At 50.8% G+C, this 20,496-nt stretch overlaps 1 protein-coding gene across 6 annotated transcripts in view; it reads right to left on the minus strand.

Annotated features, from left to right (window-relative positions):
* Positions 1–20,496, minus strand: part of GFRA2 (GDNF family receptor alpha 2) — a 169,691-nt gene that overhangs the window by 47,617 nt on the left and 101,578 nt on the right. For all 6 annotated transcript variants that reach the window (XM_033227212.1, XM_033227203.1, XM_033227230.1 and 3 more), the window contains one exon: positions 11,015–11,369. In XM_033227212.1, the coding sequence (XP_033083103.1) occupies positions 11,015–11,369 (355 nt within the window). The remainder of the gene's footprint in view (positions 1–11,014; positions 11,370–20,496) is intronic.

The following is a 20,496-nucleotide window of genomic DNA, read 5'->3' on the forward strand; positions in this document are numbered from 1 at the left end:
CGCAGCCCAAGGGCTGGCTTCTCTAAGGGGCTGGGCCATCCAGATTGCTCACAAAAGTACACTGGTGTGGAGAAGAATCTCTTCCCACACCTGAAGGACTCTTTTAGCCATAGCAGGAGAAGCTGAGTTGGTGGCAGCCATACCATGGCCCCTCCGAGCCCAGGGAGGACATGGTGGGTGGCACATTCTAGGGTCCTAAGCACAGTGCAGTGGACAGAGTCAGCATCAAAGACCAACAGCGGTGTGCTCCCCACACTAGAGGATGTCCCAAGGCTGAGACTTGCCCAGTGCAAGGGCGGAGCAGCTGGGATTGGCTCCTCTGCAATGGCAGGGTCACCCTCACTCTCCCACCTTCCTCCACCTCACCCCGCACTTCCCAAAGCCAAACCACTATTGAGCTCTCCTCAGTCATCAGAGCCAAACCGCTATTGAGCTCTCCTCAGCCATGTCTCCACCCAAGGGGCAGACACCTTCCCTTTCCACTGAAGTCTTCCCCAGGAAGCTCTAACCAACCACCTGGCCAACATTTCTCCAGCCCCAATCAGGTTTCTGTAATCACCAATCCATCAAAACTTCTGTATAAGAGTCACCAAGGCCCTCCACGTCCCCAAATCCAATGGTGACCCAGGTGTCCTCATCCTTCCAGACCTCTCCACAGCACACGGCACAGCTACCCATTCCCTCTTTTTCAGAACATGTTCTTTTGACTCCTAGGACACCGTAATAACAGCACCCAGCACTACTGGGCACTGACAGGGTGCCTGGCAGGTTCCCAGTGCCTCCTCTCCAGCCGGACTCTCCCTAGGAGAATCCTACTCATTCCCCTAGCTTTAAATGCCATAAATATGCTAATGACCCCAGAATTTACAACCCCAGTCAAGTGCCAGATATGAATGTCTCAAAGGCATCTCGAAATTAACATGCCCAAAATGGAACTCCTGATTTATTTCCCCCTAGGCCTTCACTATTTCAGAAAGTGACACCATCACCACCGAGCTGCTCAAGCCAGAAGCCCGTGAGTCATCCTCGAGCTCCTCCATCACCCTCAGGCCACAGACCAGGTGTATCATTTCTACCTCTGAAATATCTCCAATTTATCCACTTATCTCTCTCCACCTGGCCACCACCCTGGGCTGAGTGGCCATCATCTCTGATCCAGTAATGCTAAAATAACCTCCTCCCCGGCTTCTCTGCAGTTGTCCTTGCCTCCTCCCTTAATTCTCCACACAGCAGCCAGAGTCATCTTTCTTATCACAATTTTCATAATGCACTGCTTGGCTTCAGAAGTTTCTTTCCAACTGTACTCAGAAGTCCAAACTCCTTGCTGTGGCCTACAGGGCCCCGAGTGATCTGGCCCCTGCCTGCCTCCCAACCTCAACCTGTGCCTCTGTCTGTGAGCCCTGCTGCCCAGCCACACCTTTCCCCCCTTTCCCTCCTGCAAACTTCTGCACACGCTATGCCCTCTGCATGTGATGCTCTTTCTCCCCTTGATCTGACACCAGGCTTCCCATTCCTCAGGTCTCAGTTTAAATGTCGTCCTGCAGATAAACTTTTCCTGGCCAAGCAGATTCCCCCTCTCTGCCCCTGTTATTCTCTCTTTCTGCATCCTGCTCATGTCAGCAGCATTATCTAGATGCTTGTCTGTCTGCTTGCTCACCATCTGCCTCCTCCATCAGACTGTCAGCTCCAAGTGGGCAGAGACCACCAACACTGTGTTCTTCAGGGGGCAGTCAATGTCTAGCATGGTGCCTGCCACAGAGTAGGCACACAGCAAATAGCTGTTAAAGAAATAAGCTGGCCAAGCTCAATGGCTCACGCCTGTAATCCCAGCACTTTGGGAGGCTGAGGCGGGCGGATCACGAGGTCAGGAGTTCGAGACCAGCCTGCCCAATACAGTGAAAGCCCGTCTCTACTACAAATACAAAAATTAGCCAGGTGTGGTGGTGCACACCTGTAGTCCCAGCTACTCAGAAGGCTGACGTAGGAGAATTGCTTGAACCTGGGAGGCGGAGGTTGCAGTGAGCCAAGATCACGCCACTGCACTACAGCCTGGGTGACAGAACAAGACTCCGTCTCAAAGAAAAAGCAAAAACAAAAAAGAGAGAAAGAAAGAAAGAAGCCAATGAGGTAGTAATATAAAATGAGAATATTAAAAAACAGAGGCCTGATTGGGAAGAAAAATATTAAAGGGAAGTCACGTGATGTCATAGGAAGGCTACAGACAAGTTCTAGAGAGTGTCTGGAAAACCAGGGGCCAGGGGAGATACAGGATGGGAGCCAAACAGGCGTGATGGAAGGGAAGTCTAGATGTTATGAACGTAGTGTTTGTGTCTCCCCAGAATTCATATGTTAAACCCCTAATCTACAGTGTGATGGTATTTGGAGATGGGGCCTTCGGGAGGTGATTAGAGTTAGATGAGGTCATGGGGGTGGGGCCCTCATGATGGGATTAGTGGCTTTATAAGAAGAGGAACAGACACCAGATTGATCTCTCTCTCTCTCTCCTCTGCCTCTGCGTGCACACATCAATAAAGACCGTAAGAGGACATAACCAGGAAAAAAAGGCCCTCACCACAAGGCCTTTATAGATCAAGGTGCCATCAAAACCCAGCCAGGATCTCAGATCTCCAGCCTCCAGAAATGTGAGAAGTAAATGTTTGCTGTTGAAGCCACCCAGTCTATGGTATTCCATTACAGCAGCCTGTACTGACTAAGATACCAGGCAAGGAGACAGTCCATGCCAGTGACTGAAAGCAGAAACACTCAGGGAGCCAGTCTGAACAATGCAAGACCAGGGTGGCTGAAAGTGTGTCTGCCCCTGTGTGAACAAACACACGCCCAGTTGTAGGTGAGGCCTCTGGTATGAACAAACAATGCTGGTTTGCATTCGGATACTCCCTGCATAAGTGACACGTCACGAATGGGTCACTCCTCCCCAGCCACTCAGAGATGCCTGGGTCCTCAAGCAAACTCCACAAGTGGGAGCCTTAGCCAAAGAGGATCCGCATCTCATCTACCTGGGGTGTGAGCCTCTGGAGCCCAAATGCCTTGAGAGAACCCTGTAAAGTTAAGGTCAAGGCTCTGTGCAGCCCTGCCAAGCGGTAGCAGCCACAGCAGGGTGATGCATGAACCCTATCTTGTAAACTAGAGCTCTGGTTTGGAGCTTCTCTCTGTGTGTTTATTTCCCCAGAGGCTTTAGTACAGTAATATCCAGCATTCCAGCCTTGTCTCAACATGTTGCAGGAAATTCCAGGAGGGGTCATTCAGGGACCCTTGGCCCAGAGTTAAAGAGTGAGCAGAGCCCCTACTGAGACCAGCAATAGCAGCCACATGGGATCCCCAAAGGGAAGCTCATCTCAGGGTCTCGGCTCCTTGCAGTTAGGTTCTTCAGGAAGGGGGTGGCCTTTTTCCCCCACACTCCTCTGCACAGCTTTGCTCTGGGGCTGGATGTGGCTGTTGGACTCTGGACACTGCTCCAGGCCAGGTGGGACCCCGGGTGAGATTTTACTTCTCTGTGACTCATCTCCCCTAAGAAAGGGCTGCTCTGCAATGCCAGCAGGGTGACCCAGGGAAGACTTAGTAGAATTGGAATTTCAAGAGAACCTGAGTAAAAAGCTATCATCTACACAATTGTAGCTGCAAGGGTAGTGGGGCTCCTCTCCCACAGCAGATACAATAGCCACAGAGTTCTCCCTTAGGCTCTAAGTGCCACAAGGACAAGGACCTCTACCTACTTCATTAACTCTCCCAATCAAACATAATGCCTGGCCCAAAGTGGATGACGAATAAAGAGTAGTGAAATTAATAAAGAAATGGGCCGGGCACGGTGGCTCAAGCCTGTGGTCCCAGCACTTTAGGAGGCCGAGGCGGGCGGATCACGAGGTCAGGAGATCGAGACCATCCTGGCTAACATGGTGAAACCCCGTCTCTACCAAAAAAATACAAAAAAACTAGCCGGGTGAGGTGGCAGGCGCCTGTAGTCCCAGCTACTCGGGAGGCTGAGGCAGGAGAATAGCATAAACCCGGGAGGCGGAGCTTGCAGTGAGCTGAGATCCGGCCACTGCACTCCAGCCTGGGCGACAGAGCGAGACTCCGTCTCAAAAAAAAAAGAAATGGTCACAGGACCCTCCCACTCCTCCTGCTGTTGGTAATCTGCTGGCCCCAGGGAGGACTGGCTGGGTTCCGTGGAGCATTCACGCTGCCCCTCCTATGCCTGTGGCAGGCATCACTAATCAGTCACAGCCCTCTTTGCTACTGAACCAGGAGCCAGACTCAAAATCCTTCTTTAGGGAGCCAATCCAAGTTGGTCATCTAGAGAAGGAAGAAGTTCCTATGCTTTGGGAGATCAAGGAACCCTTAGAGAATCTAATGAATGCAACAGACTTCCTTCTAGAAAATACACACAAAACTTTGTGTATAATTTCAAGATATTCAATGACCTCTCCTTTAAAGGGAGGGAAGGCTTGGAAGCATCGCAGTCCACCTACCCCCGCGCAAGTAATCATTTGCTGCCGTTTAGACATGATCTGCTAAAAGCATCAGCCAACAGATCCTATGGGAAGCCATTAAGCTGAGGGACAGTCCCAAGGAGCCAAGAATGAAAGCCAGACCTGTTCATCCACACTGCCTGAAGATACTGAACACCCCCTATGCTGGGCAAGAAGGAGAGTGTGTGGAAGGGACTCCTTCCCACCCGCTGAGGACAGCCTTGAGGGAGGTGAGCCCAACTTCCTCTGCCAACAAGCCTCTCTGACAAGGGCAGTGTCCATTTCAGGAAAGGGCCCAGGTTGCCAGGGTAGCTCCAGGCTGGAATCTATTTATACACATCCTCAGCACCCAGAGGTGAAATTACAGCCCAGGAGATGGCACTGAGCCAGTAAGGAGTTATTTATGTTCTCTTGGCAGACTAAGAGGAACAGGGCATTTCAGAGGACCGCTTCCAAATGAGGCCTGGTAGGGACACAGTTTAGAAAACAACAGCACCATCCTCCCACGACCCCCCAACCACCACACACACGCACACACGCACACACAATCTGACACCATCTTTGCAATGGCTGTTAAGCTGAGAGGGTAAAAACTGAAAGACTGTGTTTTTAAAATGTAGATCTTGGCCCACTGTGGGGGCTAGAGTCAATCCAGCCAAATGCCATGGATGCATTCCAAGAAGTTCTCCAGGCTTTCCAGGCTCCTTATCAGAAGTTTTTTAAAGGAAACATCTCTCCTGGTCTATCCCTAGATGCTCACTTAGCTTAAGCCCACAGCCCTAAGGTTCGTGGGATATGAACCAGACAAAGGCCAAAGACAGAGCCAAGGTTCCTGAGATGCGACTTCAAAGCCAGGTGGAACTGTCGGTAGAGCCCAAAGCTTCCACTCCCAGAGGCTCCATCCTCAGCCACTGACCCCAAACTGCTCCGAGTTCAAAGGATGATGGGGGGATTTAGAAGTGCTTCCCAAAACCCCGAGGCCCAGCAAGCAGATATCCTTGTTTAACCAATGCATCTTTAAACCCTAGATCAAAGGAAACCTCCAACATTTTATCGCTGGTGACATTTAATAAGACAGCACGCAGAGCCTGCTAAATCTCACACGGGTGATGGACGAGGCCTGCCACACGGTACGCCGCACAGCGAATAGATGCACTTTCTTTCATGTAGTGCCAGGTGAGGTGGGCTCTGGAAGAGCCTCCCCCAAGAATCCTGGGCCAAGATTCACCCCGCAGGAAGCCTGGGCATCTCTAGGCCAACTCTCTCGGTAGGAGGAGGGCCCACAGGGGCCAAGCAGGCCTGGCTGCATCAGGGCTGGGTGCCACAGCACTGCAGCATGGGCATGTTCCTAGGAGACGCCCAAGAGCTGGAGCCTCACTTCCAGAGTCGCAAGCCCAGAGAGGCTTTCCCAGGACGCCACCAAGGCTGGCTTCATTCATTAAAGTACCAGCAAAGGCAGGTTGGGGGTCCTGCAATTCCTGCTGAAAACACCCTGGCATTGGGCTCTCCATTTTCAGAATGAAGATTTCCACCTGCGGTCCCCATCCTGGAGGGCAGAAACCTGAAGGAAGTCAAACCAGGGAAAAGAAGAAGTGCACCCCTTCCCAGGCACAGTCGAGAGCCACGACCCAGCTTCCTGCTCTCCAGGGGCCCCTCTTGAGCCACCTGTCACCTCTGATGCTGACAACAGGCATCCATAGGACACCTGAGCACTTTTGTGGATTCTGGGGAAAGCAACGCTTGGGTCAGCAAGTCAGGCCTGCAAGAGTGTGGAAAGAAGCCACTCCTTTCCTTCCAGGCCCTTCAAATACCTTCTCCCACACCATACACCCTGATGAGGTTGGCTGGGTCACTTCCCCTTATACCAACAGCTCATCTCTCCAGTAAAGTAACCTCCCATGGAGAGGGCAGGAGCAGAGGGAGAAGGCAAACAGGAAAACTGCTTCAACAGAATCAGAACCATAGACTTATAAGACCTCGGGGTCCCTACAGATGACCTGGTTCAGGATTCTCATTTGATAGATGAAGACCCCCCAGGGCATGAGGAGTGAAATGGCCCACCGAGGACCATGCAGGAGGCCCCAGGCAGGTGAAGAGTAAAGGTAGGTCCCCTGACTCTGGGGCACCACCACAGCCACCTCCATCCACCACCTGCAGTGTCTGTGCGTCTCAGTCTCTGTGGCTCCGGATGCATGTCTCAATGCACCCCACCCCAAACCTCAACTCTCCATCATGCACAAGGTTCCCTAAAGGACACTTCTCCATGCTCCTGCCAGACTTTTTCTAATGCAGGTTCCACCCTCATTCCTTCCCTACCTCTTTAGGACCATATTGAAATTTGCATGCAGATGGGTGTGTTGGTGGGAGATAGGGAGAGATGGATTGGAAGAACGCCCTGCTTCAAGACCAGGAGCTCACCTAGTCACATCCTGGATCAATCAGAATTTCCTACTCAGGATCCCAGGCCTCCTAAAGTGAGCCATGTACCTAATTCAATAATCCAGACACAGCACTATCTGTGGGCCCTAGAGTCGCCATTGTTTAAATTTATTTCCCAGTGCAAGAAGCTCATCTGCTTGGCTCAGCACACTTCAGAAACTGTCAGCCCTCAGCTCCCGGGATTCCTCAGTCCTGACCCTCCCAATACTTAGTGCTATTTAAATGCCCTTTCGGGTTCCACCGTGTGAAGTGTATCGCTTGATTCTCCTGTTTCCTAGCTTCCCCCACCTCCAGAAAAGAAAAAAAGAAAGAAAGAAAGAAAAGAAAAAATGCTTCTAGTTCTTTAAACAGACACAGACGTTCTTTAAACAGACACAGACATTCTCCAAGCCACAAATCACCCTACTCCAAATTCCCCCATCTCAGGGCTGCAGACCCCATAGGAGCTGTCCACTACATTGTCGTATTATCCATCCTTCCTTAAAGCAATACTAATAAAATGGGTGCAGTGTCCCAGTCACTCCTCTGCCCAAGATGCCTAGTTCGGACACCTGAACGGCTTGATTCCAGGCCCCGTCGCCAGGCCCCCTGCAGTCCTCCAGCTTTTGAGTGCGCCTGGCCCATTCCGATGCTTGGGTCCTGGGCTTGGATTCATGCTGGTCTTTTCCAGTTCCTTCAAGCTCCGGTTCCCATCTGTTCCATCATTCCATGCAGCTGTGTAGGATGCAGCCCCCAAAGGTCATTTTAGCATTCAGAAGAAGCAGCGAATGTGTCTCAGATCATGACCCCATCTATCCTGGTTGGGGGGTTATGTGACCCATCAAGCCTCCTCTTTATCCCAGCAACAAAGAAGCTCGGAGCTCAAGTTCAGTCACGATGGCAAATGGCAGTGTGGCCACATCTGCTCCCTCCTCTTCTCTAAGGCTGGCCCTCCTCATTGTGGTATGCATAGTTTCATCTTCAATCGCCTCAATTGGTTTGTGTAGGCAATAAAATATATTTTTTTTAAGTAAGCAAAAGACAAAAACCCACCTTCTTCACAGAGCTTTCCCTGAGCCCTGCAGCTAGCTCTGGGATCAGGCCCTTCTCCAAACCCCAGGAGAGCTTGTTCTGCAAACCATACAAAGTAGCACTTCGCCTTCAGTGTGCACAGGGCCCCAGCTCTCCCTCCCCATCTCCCGTCTCTCTGCAGCCCCTGGCCCTGGCCCTGGTTCCTTCTGAAGAAGGTAGCTTGTGCCCAATACCTCTACTTCTGCCTCCCTGCCAGGCGTGGGCCCACTGCAGTCCATCTTCCACCACACAAACACACGTAAACATGCACATGCACACAGGCAGACACATATGCATGCACACATGCACACACAGGTATACACACTCTGTGAGACACCACAGCTCGGTCACCTCCTCCCTCTGAAATCCCCTTCCCTTCCAGTCTCACATCCCACTTCCTTTGCCCCTCCCTTAAGCACTGGTGTTCCCAGTAGATTTCTGCTTCCACTGTTTGCTCCAAGCCTTATCACTTAAACACCGAGGATGCCCAAATCTTCAGGCATCTCCAGCCCAGACTCCCTCCTGAGCTCTAGCAACCCCTCCTAGGCCATCTCATTTACTGCTGTGGCTTTGATCACCAATAAAGTACCCAATATCTCCCAAACCCATCTCTTCTTTCCAGCCTCATTACTGAGGTCGAAACCCACAAGTCCAAGTGCCCCCTAGGTGTTGCCATGAAGTTGGCAATAGTCCTCCAGGTCCCTCAAATGCTGCATGTCCAACACCAGCCCGAATGAGTGGCTCCATCTCCCCAGAGTTACTCAACTAGGAAACATGGTAGACACCATCCATTTATCCATTCAAGTAACCTTATGGAATGCTCACCACATGCCAGGATCTACATGCAGGGCAGGGTGTGGAGTAAACAAAACAGAAATAGTTCTTGCCACCAGGGTTCTATCTCCAGGTGACTTTCAGCCAGTCACCTAGTCCCATCAAGGCCACTTCCCAATTTCCTCTGAAATAATCCAGTTTTCTCCATACCCACACTCACTGTCTTAGTCTGGAGCACTCAATAATACTGGAAAGAAGCAGTTTAGCTGGAATCTGACTCTGAAATGTATGGCTGTGTGACCTTCAGCAAGTTACTTTCTCTGTAACTTGCCAGATGTTTCCTCATTGACAGATAAAGATAATAGTACCTACCTCAGTTTTGTTGCAAGGATTAAATGAGACATAAAGCCTCTAGAACAGTGTCTAGAACACAACAGGCAATCTATAAACACCTGCACCCACTTCTATCCCCATTTCTCCAGCAGCCTCCCCCTCACTCCCATCATGGCCCACTCTACCCATGCCCAATACCTGCAGCTCCTCAGAGCCCAGGTCCTCTCCCACTTCCACCCTGTGCCATGCTTTTCCAACAGGCTTTTTCCCCAGCTTTCTCTTTCTTGTTTCCCAAGGCTCAGCTCAAGGCCTCCTCCCCTCCCCAGGACATGCAGGATGCGGCAGATACCCTTCTCCTGTGCTCTCTCCTCTGGGAGCCCACAGCCTCATCCCACTGAATTGGGATCACCTCCCTCTTTGTCTGTTTCCTCTGTATACTCAGGCCTTAGGATCAAGAGCTACACACAACCGAGTCTCAATAAATACTTAGCAAAGAAAAAGGACAAACATGAGCATTACGTAACGCCAAATTTCAACTTAGTATAACCATGCACCACCCCCCCCAAAAAAAACAACTACTTTCCTAATAATGAGCCTACACTTGTTAAGCACTTACTGTATTCCAGGCTCTGCGCTAAGCTTTGGACATACGTTATGTCATCTAATGTCCACAATAACCGTGTGACGTGAGTATTTTTACTCCTGTTTTACAGGTGAAGGGACAGAGGATCAGGAAAATTTTATAAACTTGCTCAAGGTTACACAGCTAATGAGTGGTAAAGTCAGGATTCAAAGCTACGACTGTCCCACTCCAGGACCCACTCCTCACCCCGACCCATTCCTCACTCATATGATCCACTGAGACTGGACTATATGTCAATACAGAGTGAGCTGCCTCTCTGTTTTATGAGAGCACCTTTCCTGATAGCCACGTGACATATGCTGGGATATTAGGCAGAAACTTTCTTTAGAAGTAGGACAATTGTCTAAAGGCCATATATGTATATATGTATGTATGTGTGTGTGTGTGTGTGTGTGTGTATATATATATATAAAGCCAGCTCACTCTGTATTCAGGTCCGATCCAATCTAGTGTCGGGGTGAGGAGTGGGTCCTGGAGTGGGACAGTCGTAGCTTTGAATCCTGACTTTACCACTCATTAGCTGTGTAACCTTGAGCAAGTTTACAAAATTTTCCTGACCTTCTGTCCCTACACCTATAAAACAGGAGTAAAAAAACCCACGTCACAGGGTTATTGTGAACATTAGATGACATAACGTATGTCCAAAGCTTAGCGCAGAGACTGGAATACAGTAAGTGCTTAACAAGTGTAGGCTCATTATTAGGAAGGTAGTTTTGGGGGGATACATGGTTATACTGAGCTGAAACTTAGCTCTATATAATATATATAAGTATATATATGTGTGTGTGTATATGTATGCGTCTGTATACACACACACACACATATATATGTAGAGACTGAGTCTTGCTATGTTGCCCAGGACGGTCTCAAACTCCTGGCCTCAAGTGATCCTCCTGCCTCAGCCTCCTGAGTCGCTGGGATTACAGGCATGAGCCACTGCACCCAAAGGTCTCTTATTCCAAGGCTCAAGGAGTCTATGGTTTTAAATTAGAAGCTCCTTGGGTTGTTCATTTTGGTTTCCCCAGCTGAGCCGAGAGTAAGCAAAAGATACACCTGTTCTGAGTGGATGAATGAACAAATGAACAAAGGAGATGGATGGATGCATGGATGAATGAAATGCAAAATTCACTTTGCACATCTCCAAGTCAGTTTTACCCTTTTTGACACCCTCTCTGCTGGACTCAGGGTCATAATTCAATGCACTCCAAGGAATGTAGAGAAAGCAAAACACAGCCCAGCAACGCAAGCCCCCTCCTGCCAGCACCCCCGGGGCTGCCGCGGCACTCACCGGCACAGGTGGTCAGTCCGGCACACACCGCGCAGGTCCAGGCAGTTGGGCTTCTCCTTGTCCTCGTAGGAGCAGCTGGGCAGGATGGTTTGCCGGCGGCGCTCAGCACACGCCTGGTCTTGGCAGGAGCAGAAGAGCATGCGGTAGGTGTACTCGCTGGGCACCCGGTCGAAGAACTGGCGCAGGGCCTTGTGGCACTTGCGGCGGTTGCAGCGCTCGGTGGGCGAGATCTCACGGTTGCAGATGGAGATGTAGGAGGAGCGCAGCTTCTTGCAGTTGTCGTTCAGGTTGCAGGCCTTGGCAGCATCCAGGCAATGGTTGCTCTTGGCGCTGACCACCGGGTCTGCCCCTGTCCCTGGAGGAGGAACAAGAGTGCAGGTCAGAGGCCGTGTGCCTCAGTTTCCCCCTTTGTGAAATGGGGATCATTTCACAGGACCTACCTCCTAAAGCTGTGGTGAGGAGTAAAGGAGTTAATATACAGGTTGAGGGAGTGCTTAGGAAGCGCCTGGTGCAGGGTGAGCTGTACCATGGCAATCTAGGACAACAGTGGACTTAAAACTCATCACAAGCCTAAAAGGCAAGCAACTAGGTGTGTATGGCCCTGTTTACAAATATGGGAAGTAAAGTGACTGGCTCAGCGTCACACAACGAGGGGGCCCCTATGCACCCACCAGCAGGACACTGGCATTTGGGGTCAGACAATGCTCATGATGGGATCGTCAGCAGCCTGGGTGCAGACAGCACACACATGCCCTCCTGAGGCATTCTGGTGAAAGCCAGATGGGAGATCACCTCGCCCAACCTTGTTATTTTACAGGTAAGGAAACTGAAGCACTGTGTGGACAAGGGGTCTGCCCGAGGTTGCCCAGCACAGAAACCCGAGTCACACCCAGAAGTGCAGTTATGCCAGCGAGAACCGTCAATGTATGCTCCTCATCCGTTCTTCATCCACCCTACAAATGCTTTCCAGTATTTCCTGAGCACCACTCTCTCCACGCAAGGCCCAGCAAGGTGGTGGGAAGGACCCGGGGTGAGGCAGGCTCAGGCCACGTGTCCCTCTCACGGGGCCAGGCGACTGAGCACTTCCAGCACACATTTCCTGGTGTTCTAATCACTTGCCCATTAAAGATTGATCAGGTCCTACCTCTGCACAGCCCTCTGCCAGGTGCTGTGTTAGATATAAAAGTGCAAGAGGAGGGCCCACTCTGGAAAAGCTCACAACTCCAGCCAGCAAACCAAGAGGCAGAACAGCACAATGGCCAAGGCTGGCGGTGTTCTAGAGGTCAGCCATCAGTGTTCAACTCCTGGCCCTGATACTTACTGGCTGTGTGACCTGGGACAAATGGCTGAACCTTTGCCTCAGTTTCCTTGTCCACAAATTGGTATCTACCACACAGGGCCTTCGTGAGCAAGAATGAAACAGCTCGTTTTTTTCTCTCTCCCCTACGTCATGATTTTGCTGTCTTCTAGACCTTTCCCATAAGCTATTACATCACCCATCTTCAATTTTAAAAAGACCTCTTCGTGACCATACCCCTCTTAAGCTACCACTCCATTTTTCTGCTCCCCTTTAAAGCAAAACCCCTCAGTCGAGTTGTCTACACCAGCTGTCCCCTGCTTTCCTCCCATTCTCTCTTGGACCCGCTTCAGCCGGGCATTTGGCCCCGCCTGTCTGATGGATGCTGGGAAATCCACAGGCCTCATCTCCCTCAGCCCATCGGCAGCACTGGACACAGCCAATTCCTCCCTCCTGCCTCCTTCCACTCTCTGCCGGGCTCCCTGCCACCTCCCCACAGTCTCCTGCTCAGCCTGTTGTTGTTGGTCCCATCTTCCATACCCAGGTCTCAGCCTCCTTTTCTCTACATGTATCTTCTCCCTGGGACTCTCGGCTCATCTCATGGCCTGAAACACCATAACTGTGCTTCCAACCCCCACATTCCAACCCCTGGATGAGACCTCTGCCCTGAGCCCCAGACTTCTCTGTCTATCTGCCAACTCAACACTTCCAGTTGTAAGCCTAATACCCAAATCTCACACTTAACACATCCAAACCCAACCTCATATTTTCCCCCAAAACCTGGAGCTTCCCTCCACCTCTGACAGCCTTCCTCATCCTGCTGGAAACAACTGCATCCTTCCAGTTGCCAGTGCCAAAACTCCCGGCGCCTCCTTGACTCCTCTCTCATTCACACACTGCCAAACCCTGGCAGCTACACCTTCAAAATACAACCAGAATCCAGCCACTTCTCACCACCGCCACTGCTGCCACCTGGATCCGAGCCACTGACACTGTGCCTGTTAACAGCCTCCTTCTCCCAGCCTCCTGCTCTGCCCTGTGCCCCCATACCCCAACCCATGACAATCTTCTCTCATCACAGCAGCCGGAGAGAACCTTCCAGAACCTACGGCAGAGAGCCATCGCTCCTAGGCTCCAAAACCCCCTGTGGATTCCCCAGCTCATTCGGGGACTTCAGCATGGCCTACACACCTCTATATGTGCGCTGTCTGATTTGCTGTGGCAGAACAATTTGTGCTTTCTGAAATGCTGTCCGCTCACCACACATGGCTGCTGAATCCGAAATGTGGCTAGGGCATTTCACATGTTCACACAAGGCCCTGAAACACATACCAGATTTTGAAAATGTAATAAGAAAAAAATAATGTAGACTGGGCATGGTGGCTCACACCTATAATCCCAGCACTTTGGGAGGCCAAGGCAGGCAGATCATCTGAGGTCAGGAGTTCGAGGCCAGTCTGGCCAACATGGCAAAACCCCATCTCTACTAAAAATACAAAAGTTAGCTGGGCATGGTGACACGTGGTACTACACCCAGCTACATGGGAGACTGAGGCAGGAGAATCACTTGTCGCTTGAACCCAGGAGGCAGAGGTTGCAGTGAGCCAAGAGCACACCACTGCACTCCAGTGTGGGCAACAAAGGGAGATGCTGTCTCAAAAAAAAAAAAAGAAGAAAGAAAGAAAGAAAAGAAAAGAAAACAATAATGTAAAGTATCTCATAATTTTTTACTTTGATTACACATCGAAGGGGTATTTTTGATCTATGATGTTAAACGTAGTAATAAAAGTAACTTCACCTCTTTTTTGTGATTACAAGCAAATGTAGAATTATATATGTGATGCATATCATATTTCCATCAGCCAGCAAGGCTGTATATGGCCTCACCTCCTATACCTTTCTCCTGGCTCATTTCACTCCATTCCAGTCAACCCAGCCTCCTGGATATTCCTGGAACACTCCCATCATGGCCTGGCCACAGGGCCTTTGCACTTACTCTCCCCTTGGCCTGGAAGTCTCTCCCTCCCAACCACAGCCATACAACCACTCTCCTCATCTACTTCAAGACTCTGTTCAAATGTTATCTAATATGTAAGTCCTTCCTGACCACCCCACACATAGTAACAACACCCCATGCACATTCCATGTATCCTCTACTCTGATCTGTTTTTCCACAGCAATCATCACTATCTGCCATGGTATGTACTTACTTACTAATTTGTTTGTTTGCATCAAACACAAGCTCCAGGAAGGCAGGGCTGTGCTCAGTGCTGTGTCCCAGTACCCAGTGTTTGACGCGCAGGTGCTATGCAATAGGTATTTAAGGGCTGATGGAATAAGTGTATTTAGGCCAGTGTCTATTTTACAGTAAGTGCTCAAAAAATGTTGGCTAATATTATTAAGCAAGCAAAATGGTACGGAGTAGACAACAGTGATCAACACAGGACCACGTGGGGCTCAGCCCAGACCTGAAACTTGGGGGATGATCAACGAAGACTAAGCCATTCACCTCAACCCTTTGTCTGGCCAACAACAGTCTCTTTTTTTTTGAGTCAGAGTTTTGCTCTTGTCGCCCAGGCTGGAGTGCAATGCCACGATCTTGGCTCACCGCAACCTCTGCCTCCTGGGTTCAAGTGATTCTCCTGCCCCTGCCTCCTGAGTAGCTTGGATTACAGGGACCTGCCACCACACCCGGCTAATTTTTCTATTTTTAGAAGAGATGGGGTTTCACCATGTTGGCCAGACTGATCTTGAACTCATGACCTCAGGTGATCCACCCACCTTGGCCTCCCAAAGTGCTGGGATTACAGGCATGAGCCACTGCGCCTGGCCAACAATAGCCCTTTAAAGGCAGAAAGAGAAAAGTGCCCTCTCTTCTTGTTGTAAAAATAAAGGAGGGGAGGGTACATCCAGACAAAGAATCTTATTCTGTGATAAAAGGAAATGAGCTATCAAATCATGAAAGGACATGGAGAAAACTTACATGAAAGGAGACATATATCATACTCTATGATTCTAACGGTATGACAATCTGAAAAAGGGAAAACAGGGAGATCAGTGGCTCCCAGGAGTCAGTGGGGAGTAGGGGAGGAAGAGGCAGAGCATGGAGCATTTTTAGGGCAATGAAACCACTCTGTATGATACTGTAATGGAGGATGCATGCCATTAGACGTTTGTCCAAACCCAAAGAATGTATGACACCAAGACGGAACTCTAATGTAAACTCTAGGCATTGCCTCATAATGATGCGTCAATGTAGGTTCAAGAATTGTAACAAATGCCTCCCTCTATAGAGGGATACTGATAGCTGGGGAGGCTGTGCCTGGGGAGGAGTAGCAGGTAGATGGAAACTCTGTACCTTCCTCTCAATTTTGCTATGAACCTAAAACCACTCTTAAAGAAATAAGCCTTTTACTAAAAAGAAAAAATGGAGGCTGGGGGAAATTAAGGCAGAAAGAGAATCAAGGGAATTGTTTTCCCAATCAATCCATTAATATATAGTTAATGGGGACCTACTATGTGCCAGGCACTTCCTCAGACACTAAGCCTGCAACCCTGCCAGAGACACAGCTAGGGACAGAGGACCAGCCCATGCCAATGTGAGTTCTGTGTCAGGGAAGTCAAGTGCAGAGAGAAAAGCATCCTGTCCAGACCTAGGGTGGGGGGGGTGGGTCCTGGGAGCAGTGATATCTCTGCTGAAACCTACAGGAGGACTCGGAGGAAGTGAAGACAGCAGAAAAAGGATCCCAGGCACAGAAGGGAGCAGGGGCAACCGCTGGGAGGAACTGCAAGCAATTCAATGTGACTGAACATGGAAACCAAGGCAAGGACTGCCAAGACAAGGGCCTTCAGCCACGTTGGGGCATGTGGCCTCTCAGGCAATTCCTTGAGCTGCTACCAAACCATTCTGCCCAGGCCAGAAGGACCCCAGGATCCCTGTCAACACAAGGGCTATTGTGGGGACACTGCCTCTAAGGGACAGGTTCTCCCAAGCCAGCCATGAGATGCACCTGTCAGAGGCTGGCTGGCTGCTGGCTGGAGGAGTGGAGCGGCCTGGGGCCAAGGTGGAGGAGAGACAACAGGAGGGACCCCAGAGAGGAGGTTAGCAACTGCAAGCGGAATGGCAGCTAATTTAGGACTGCGGCTGCCCCCAGGTTCCCCAGGTGCTCCGTTCCCACTCCTCTCAGCAGGTTCCTGAGCTAGTGCTGGTGTAATTATAGCCTTCATGGCTTCCATTTGGAGCTTGAATAGTGAAAGCTTTTGCTAGGGGGCAGAACATGTAAACTCCTGGGCCAAAACTTGGTAAATTTCCTAGGAAACAAAAAAACGAGAAACGCAGCTCCTACCTGGTTACCAGGAAGATGCCCCCTGTAATCCTCCTGGCAGGAACCGGTTCAAGTGGGCCAGATGATGGAAGAAAGGCCCCCAGGAGCGGGCCTGGGCTCTGAGGCTCTGCCAAGCACCTCGCCAAGGAGGTAGCCTGCACTGCGTTTTCATCATGAGGGAGATGGTGGGGTGAGGGCTCGGCACAGGCACAGCCACTGCCATCTGCAGCAGGCTAACTGGACGCACATCCCTTCCAAGACAGTCACTGCCCTGCCATCCACCCTAAGGCTCCTGTCCCTCCTGTCAGGAAGGTGAGTCCCCACTGGGAAGAAGGAGGTAGGGGATTCTAAACACAAAGCTCACCTACCAAGACCCCTCACAATCCTTGCCTGGCACGGGGGCTACAGCCCCTGAACTAAAATGTGCAAAGGGTGGGGAATGGGGATTCAGGAAACCCAGCCCCTTCCGTCTCCCTGCCCCATCCCCTGCACTGAGAGCTGAGACCACACAAGACCTGAGAGAGATTCGGGAGCTAGAAATTGATCCCAGGCCTGAGCTGGCCCTGGAGAGCCTGAGCTCAACACGTGCTCCAGCGCCAGCCCCAGTGGGTCTCCCAGGCCGGCTGAGAGCAGCCTTGATGGCCAAGGAGTAAATGGTAAACAGCTACCCAAGGGAGAGGGAGGCGGGATTTAACAACACTTGGCCTTCTCCAAAACCTCAGTTAAGTCATCCTCCCAGCCCTCGGCTCCTGGCCCTGGGGGACACTCTGGCTTCTTCATCTCCTCCCCTCCTCCTCCCTGGGTAAGGGCCAGGCCGGGGGAACGCAGACCAGCCAGGGAGCACAGCCAGCAGCAGAGGGGCAGGCCAGCTGGGGGATGCACAACCAGAGGCTGCAGCTCAGCCTCCCCAACAGCCCTGCCCCAGCCACACCCAGCTCAGCCTCTCCTGTTAATTCCTGGGGTGCTGCCCTGAGCCAAGAGCCCATCTGCACCACTGAGCTGTGGTTCCAGACAGTGGAACTCCCTATCCCCAGAAGGCAAGCATATGAGTGCTCTTTAAACTCATATTCTTTAAATATGTATTTCACTTTTATATTGAGATGGGTTTACCAAACTTCAGTTTCCTATCTCGTTTTGGTCATATTAACAGTACCACCTCTACTACTGACGTTTAATTAATTTTTTCTTTAAATTCCTTAATGCTTTTTTTTTAAGAGAGTTTCACTGTCACCCACTGGAGTGCAGTGGCATGATCTCAGCTCACTGCAGCCTCTGCCTTCCAGGTTCAAGCAATTCTCCTGCCTCAGCCTCCTCAGAGTAGCTGGGATTACAGGCGCCTGCCACCACACCTGGCTAATTATTTTTTGTATTTTTTAGTAGAGACGGGGTTTTGCCATGTTGGCCAGGATGGTCTCGAACTCCCGGCCTCAGGTGATCCGCCCGCTTTGGCCTCCCCAAATGCTGGGATTACAGGCATGAGCCACCACGCTGGGCCTAAATCCCTTAATTCTTAAATAATGAATCTGTTTAAATCCTTATTGACTCACCTTTTACATTTTTCAATACCTATCTAGATTTATCCTAAATGATAACACCTACATTGGTTCTGAAAGTTTCTAACACATTAGAATGCAATAAAGATAAAAATACGTATTCGTTGGCCCCATCTCCCATTCTAGCAGTGGTGTGCAATGCACTCAGAGGAGGAAGTCACTGGTTTAGAGAAAAGGCACTTGACCTCTGGTGCATTTGTGACTCACAGGCCCACTGAGTCAGGAGCTCTGTGGCTAGCACCCGGGCATCTGGATTTCACAAGTTCCCTGTGATTCTGAGGCCACCTTCCAAAGACTGAGAACCAGTGCTTAGGGGAGGAGCAGGGCTGCCCTTGGCCCACTCCCCAAACACACACACACACCCCTCACCCAACACACACACCTTACCCAACACACAATTTAGCAAACCCACCCTTCACAGAAGATGGTCTGTGGCCAGCTATTGTCACCTAAGCACACCCCCCAATGGTTTCATCCCCCTCTGCCACCTCCCGACAGAGAGGATCTTCAAGGTAGACTTTCCAATAACAAATGAGCCTGTGGGCAGAAAGGAGAGGCTCCCCATCCTGTAAAGCCTCCCAGGCAATGGGGACCCAGGTGTTTTAACCACCTTTCCTGCCTCCTAGGAAACTGCCCCTCATCCCATTTGTAGCTGCAGTGTCTGTCCCTGAGCCCACCCTTGGCCCCTGGGCCAAGATGTAGAGCTCTACTACTTAAATAGGGGTTAAAGAACGTGGTTCCTAATTCTGTCTCTGCTTCTCCAAGCTGAAGAAGACCCTAGGTAAATCTATGTGCCTCTCTCGGTCTCATTACTTTTTTGTTTGTTTGTTTTGTTTTTTTTTTTGAGGCGGAGTCTCGCTCTGTTGCCCGGGCTGGAGTGCAGTGGCCGGATCTCAGCTCACTGCAAGCTCCGCCTCCCGGATTTATGCCATTCTCCTGCCTCAGCCTCCCGAGTAGCTGGGACTACAGGCGCCCGCCACCTCGCCCGGCTAGTTTTTGTATTTTTTTTTAGTAGAGACGAGGTTTCACCGTGTCAGCCAGGATGGTCTCGATCTCCTGACCTCGTGATCCACCCGTCTCGGCCTCCCAAAGTACTGGGATTACAGGCTTGAGCCACCGCGCCCGGCCTTTTTTTTTTTTGAGACGGAGTCTTGCTCTATCCCCCAGGCTGGAGTACAGTAGCACCGTCGCGGCTCATTGCAATCTCCACCTCCTGGGTTCATGCCATTCTCCTGCCTCAGCCTCCCAAGTAGCTGGGACTACAGGTGCCTGCCACCACGCCCAGCTATTTTTTTGTATTTTTAGTAGAGATGGGGTTTCACCGTGTTAGCCAGGATGGTCTCGATCTCCTGATCACATGATCCGCTCACCTCGGCCTCCCAAAGTGCTGGGATTACAGGCATGAGCCACCGCGCCCGGCCTCAGTCTCATTTCTTTACCTGAATAATGACAGGTTTTGAACTGCATAATCCCTTACATTTTGTGCCTCTCCCACTTGCGCACCCAACACACCAGTGCAAGACGCTGAGAGATGAAGGGCCAGGGAAAGCCCTGCTGTCTCACCTCGTTCCTTCAAGCCGGAGCCACAGCTCCACCGTGGCAGGCTAAAAGGAGCCTACTCTGCTACTGTGCAAACTCAACAGCATGTGTGCACACCAAGGAACACACACACACAGATACCCAACAATACCCACCTCTGCCGGAGTAGAACCTGAGTCCCTGCATTAGTAGCCAGTCAACAAATATTTTCATACACCAACTATATGCCAGGCCCTAAAATCCAGCTATGAGAAGGAAAGAAAGAATCTTCCCTCTCCTGCAGCTTTCATTCTAGTGAGGGAAAGATTGATAGTAAACACATAAATACATAAATAAGGTCGGCCGCAGTGCCTCATACCTGTAACCCCAACGCTTTGGGAGGCCGAGGCAGGCGGATCACTGAGGCCAGGAGTTACAGCCTGGCCAACATGGCAAAACCCCGTCTCTACTAAAACCACAAAAATGAGTTGGGAGTGGTGGCGTGCACCTGTAATCCCTGCTACTCGGGAGGCTGAGGCAGGAGAATGGCTTGAACCCAGGAGGCAGAGGTTGCAGAGAGGCAAAATCGCACCATTCCAACTCCAACCTGGGCGACAGAGTGAGGCTCAGGCTCAAAGAAAGAAAGAGAGAGAAAAACAGAGAAAAAGAGAGAGGGAGAGAGAGAGAGAGAAGAAGGAGAAGGAGGAGGAGGAGGAGGAGGAAAGGGAGGGAGGAAGATCAGGCAGGGAGGGAGGGAGGGAGGAAGGGAGGAAATTTAAAGAAAGCAAA

Source organism: Trachypithecus francoisi, unplaced genomic scaffold, assembly GCF_009764315.1.
Source record: "Trachypithecus francoisi isolate TF-2019V2 unplaced genomic scaffold, Tfra_2.0 Contig01440, whole genome shotgun sequence".
NCBI classification, from domain to species: domain Eukaryota; kingdom Metazoa; phylum Chordata; class Mammalia; order Primates; family Cercopithecidae; genus Trachypithecus; species Trachypithecus francoisi.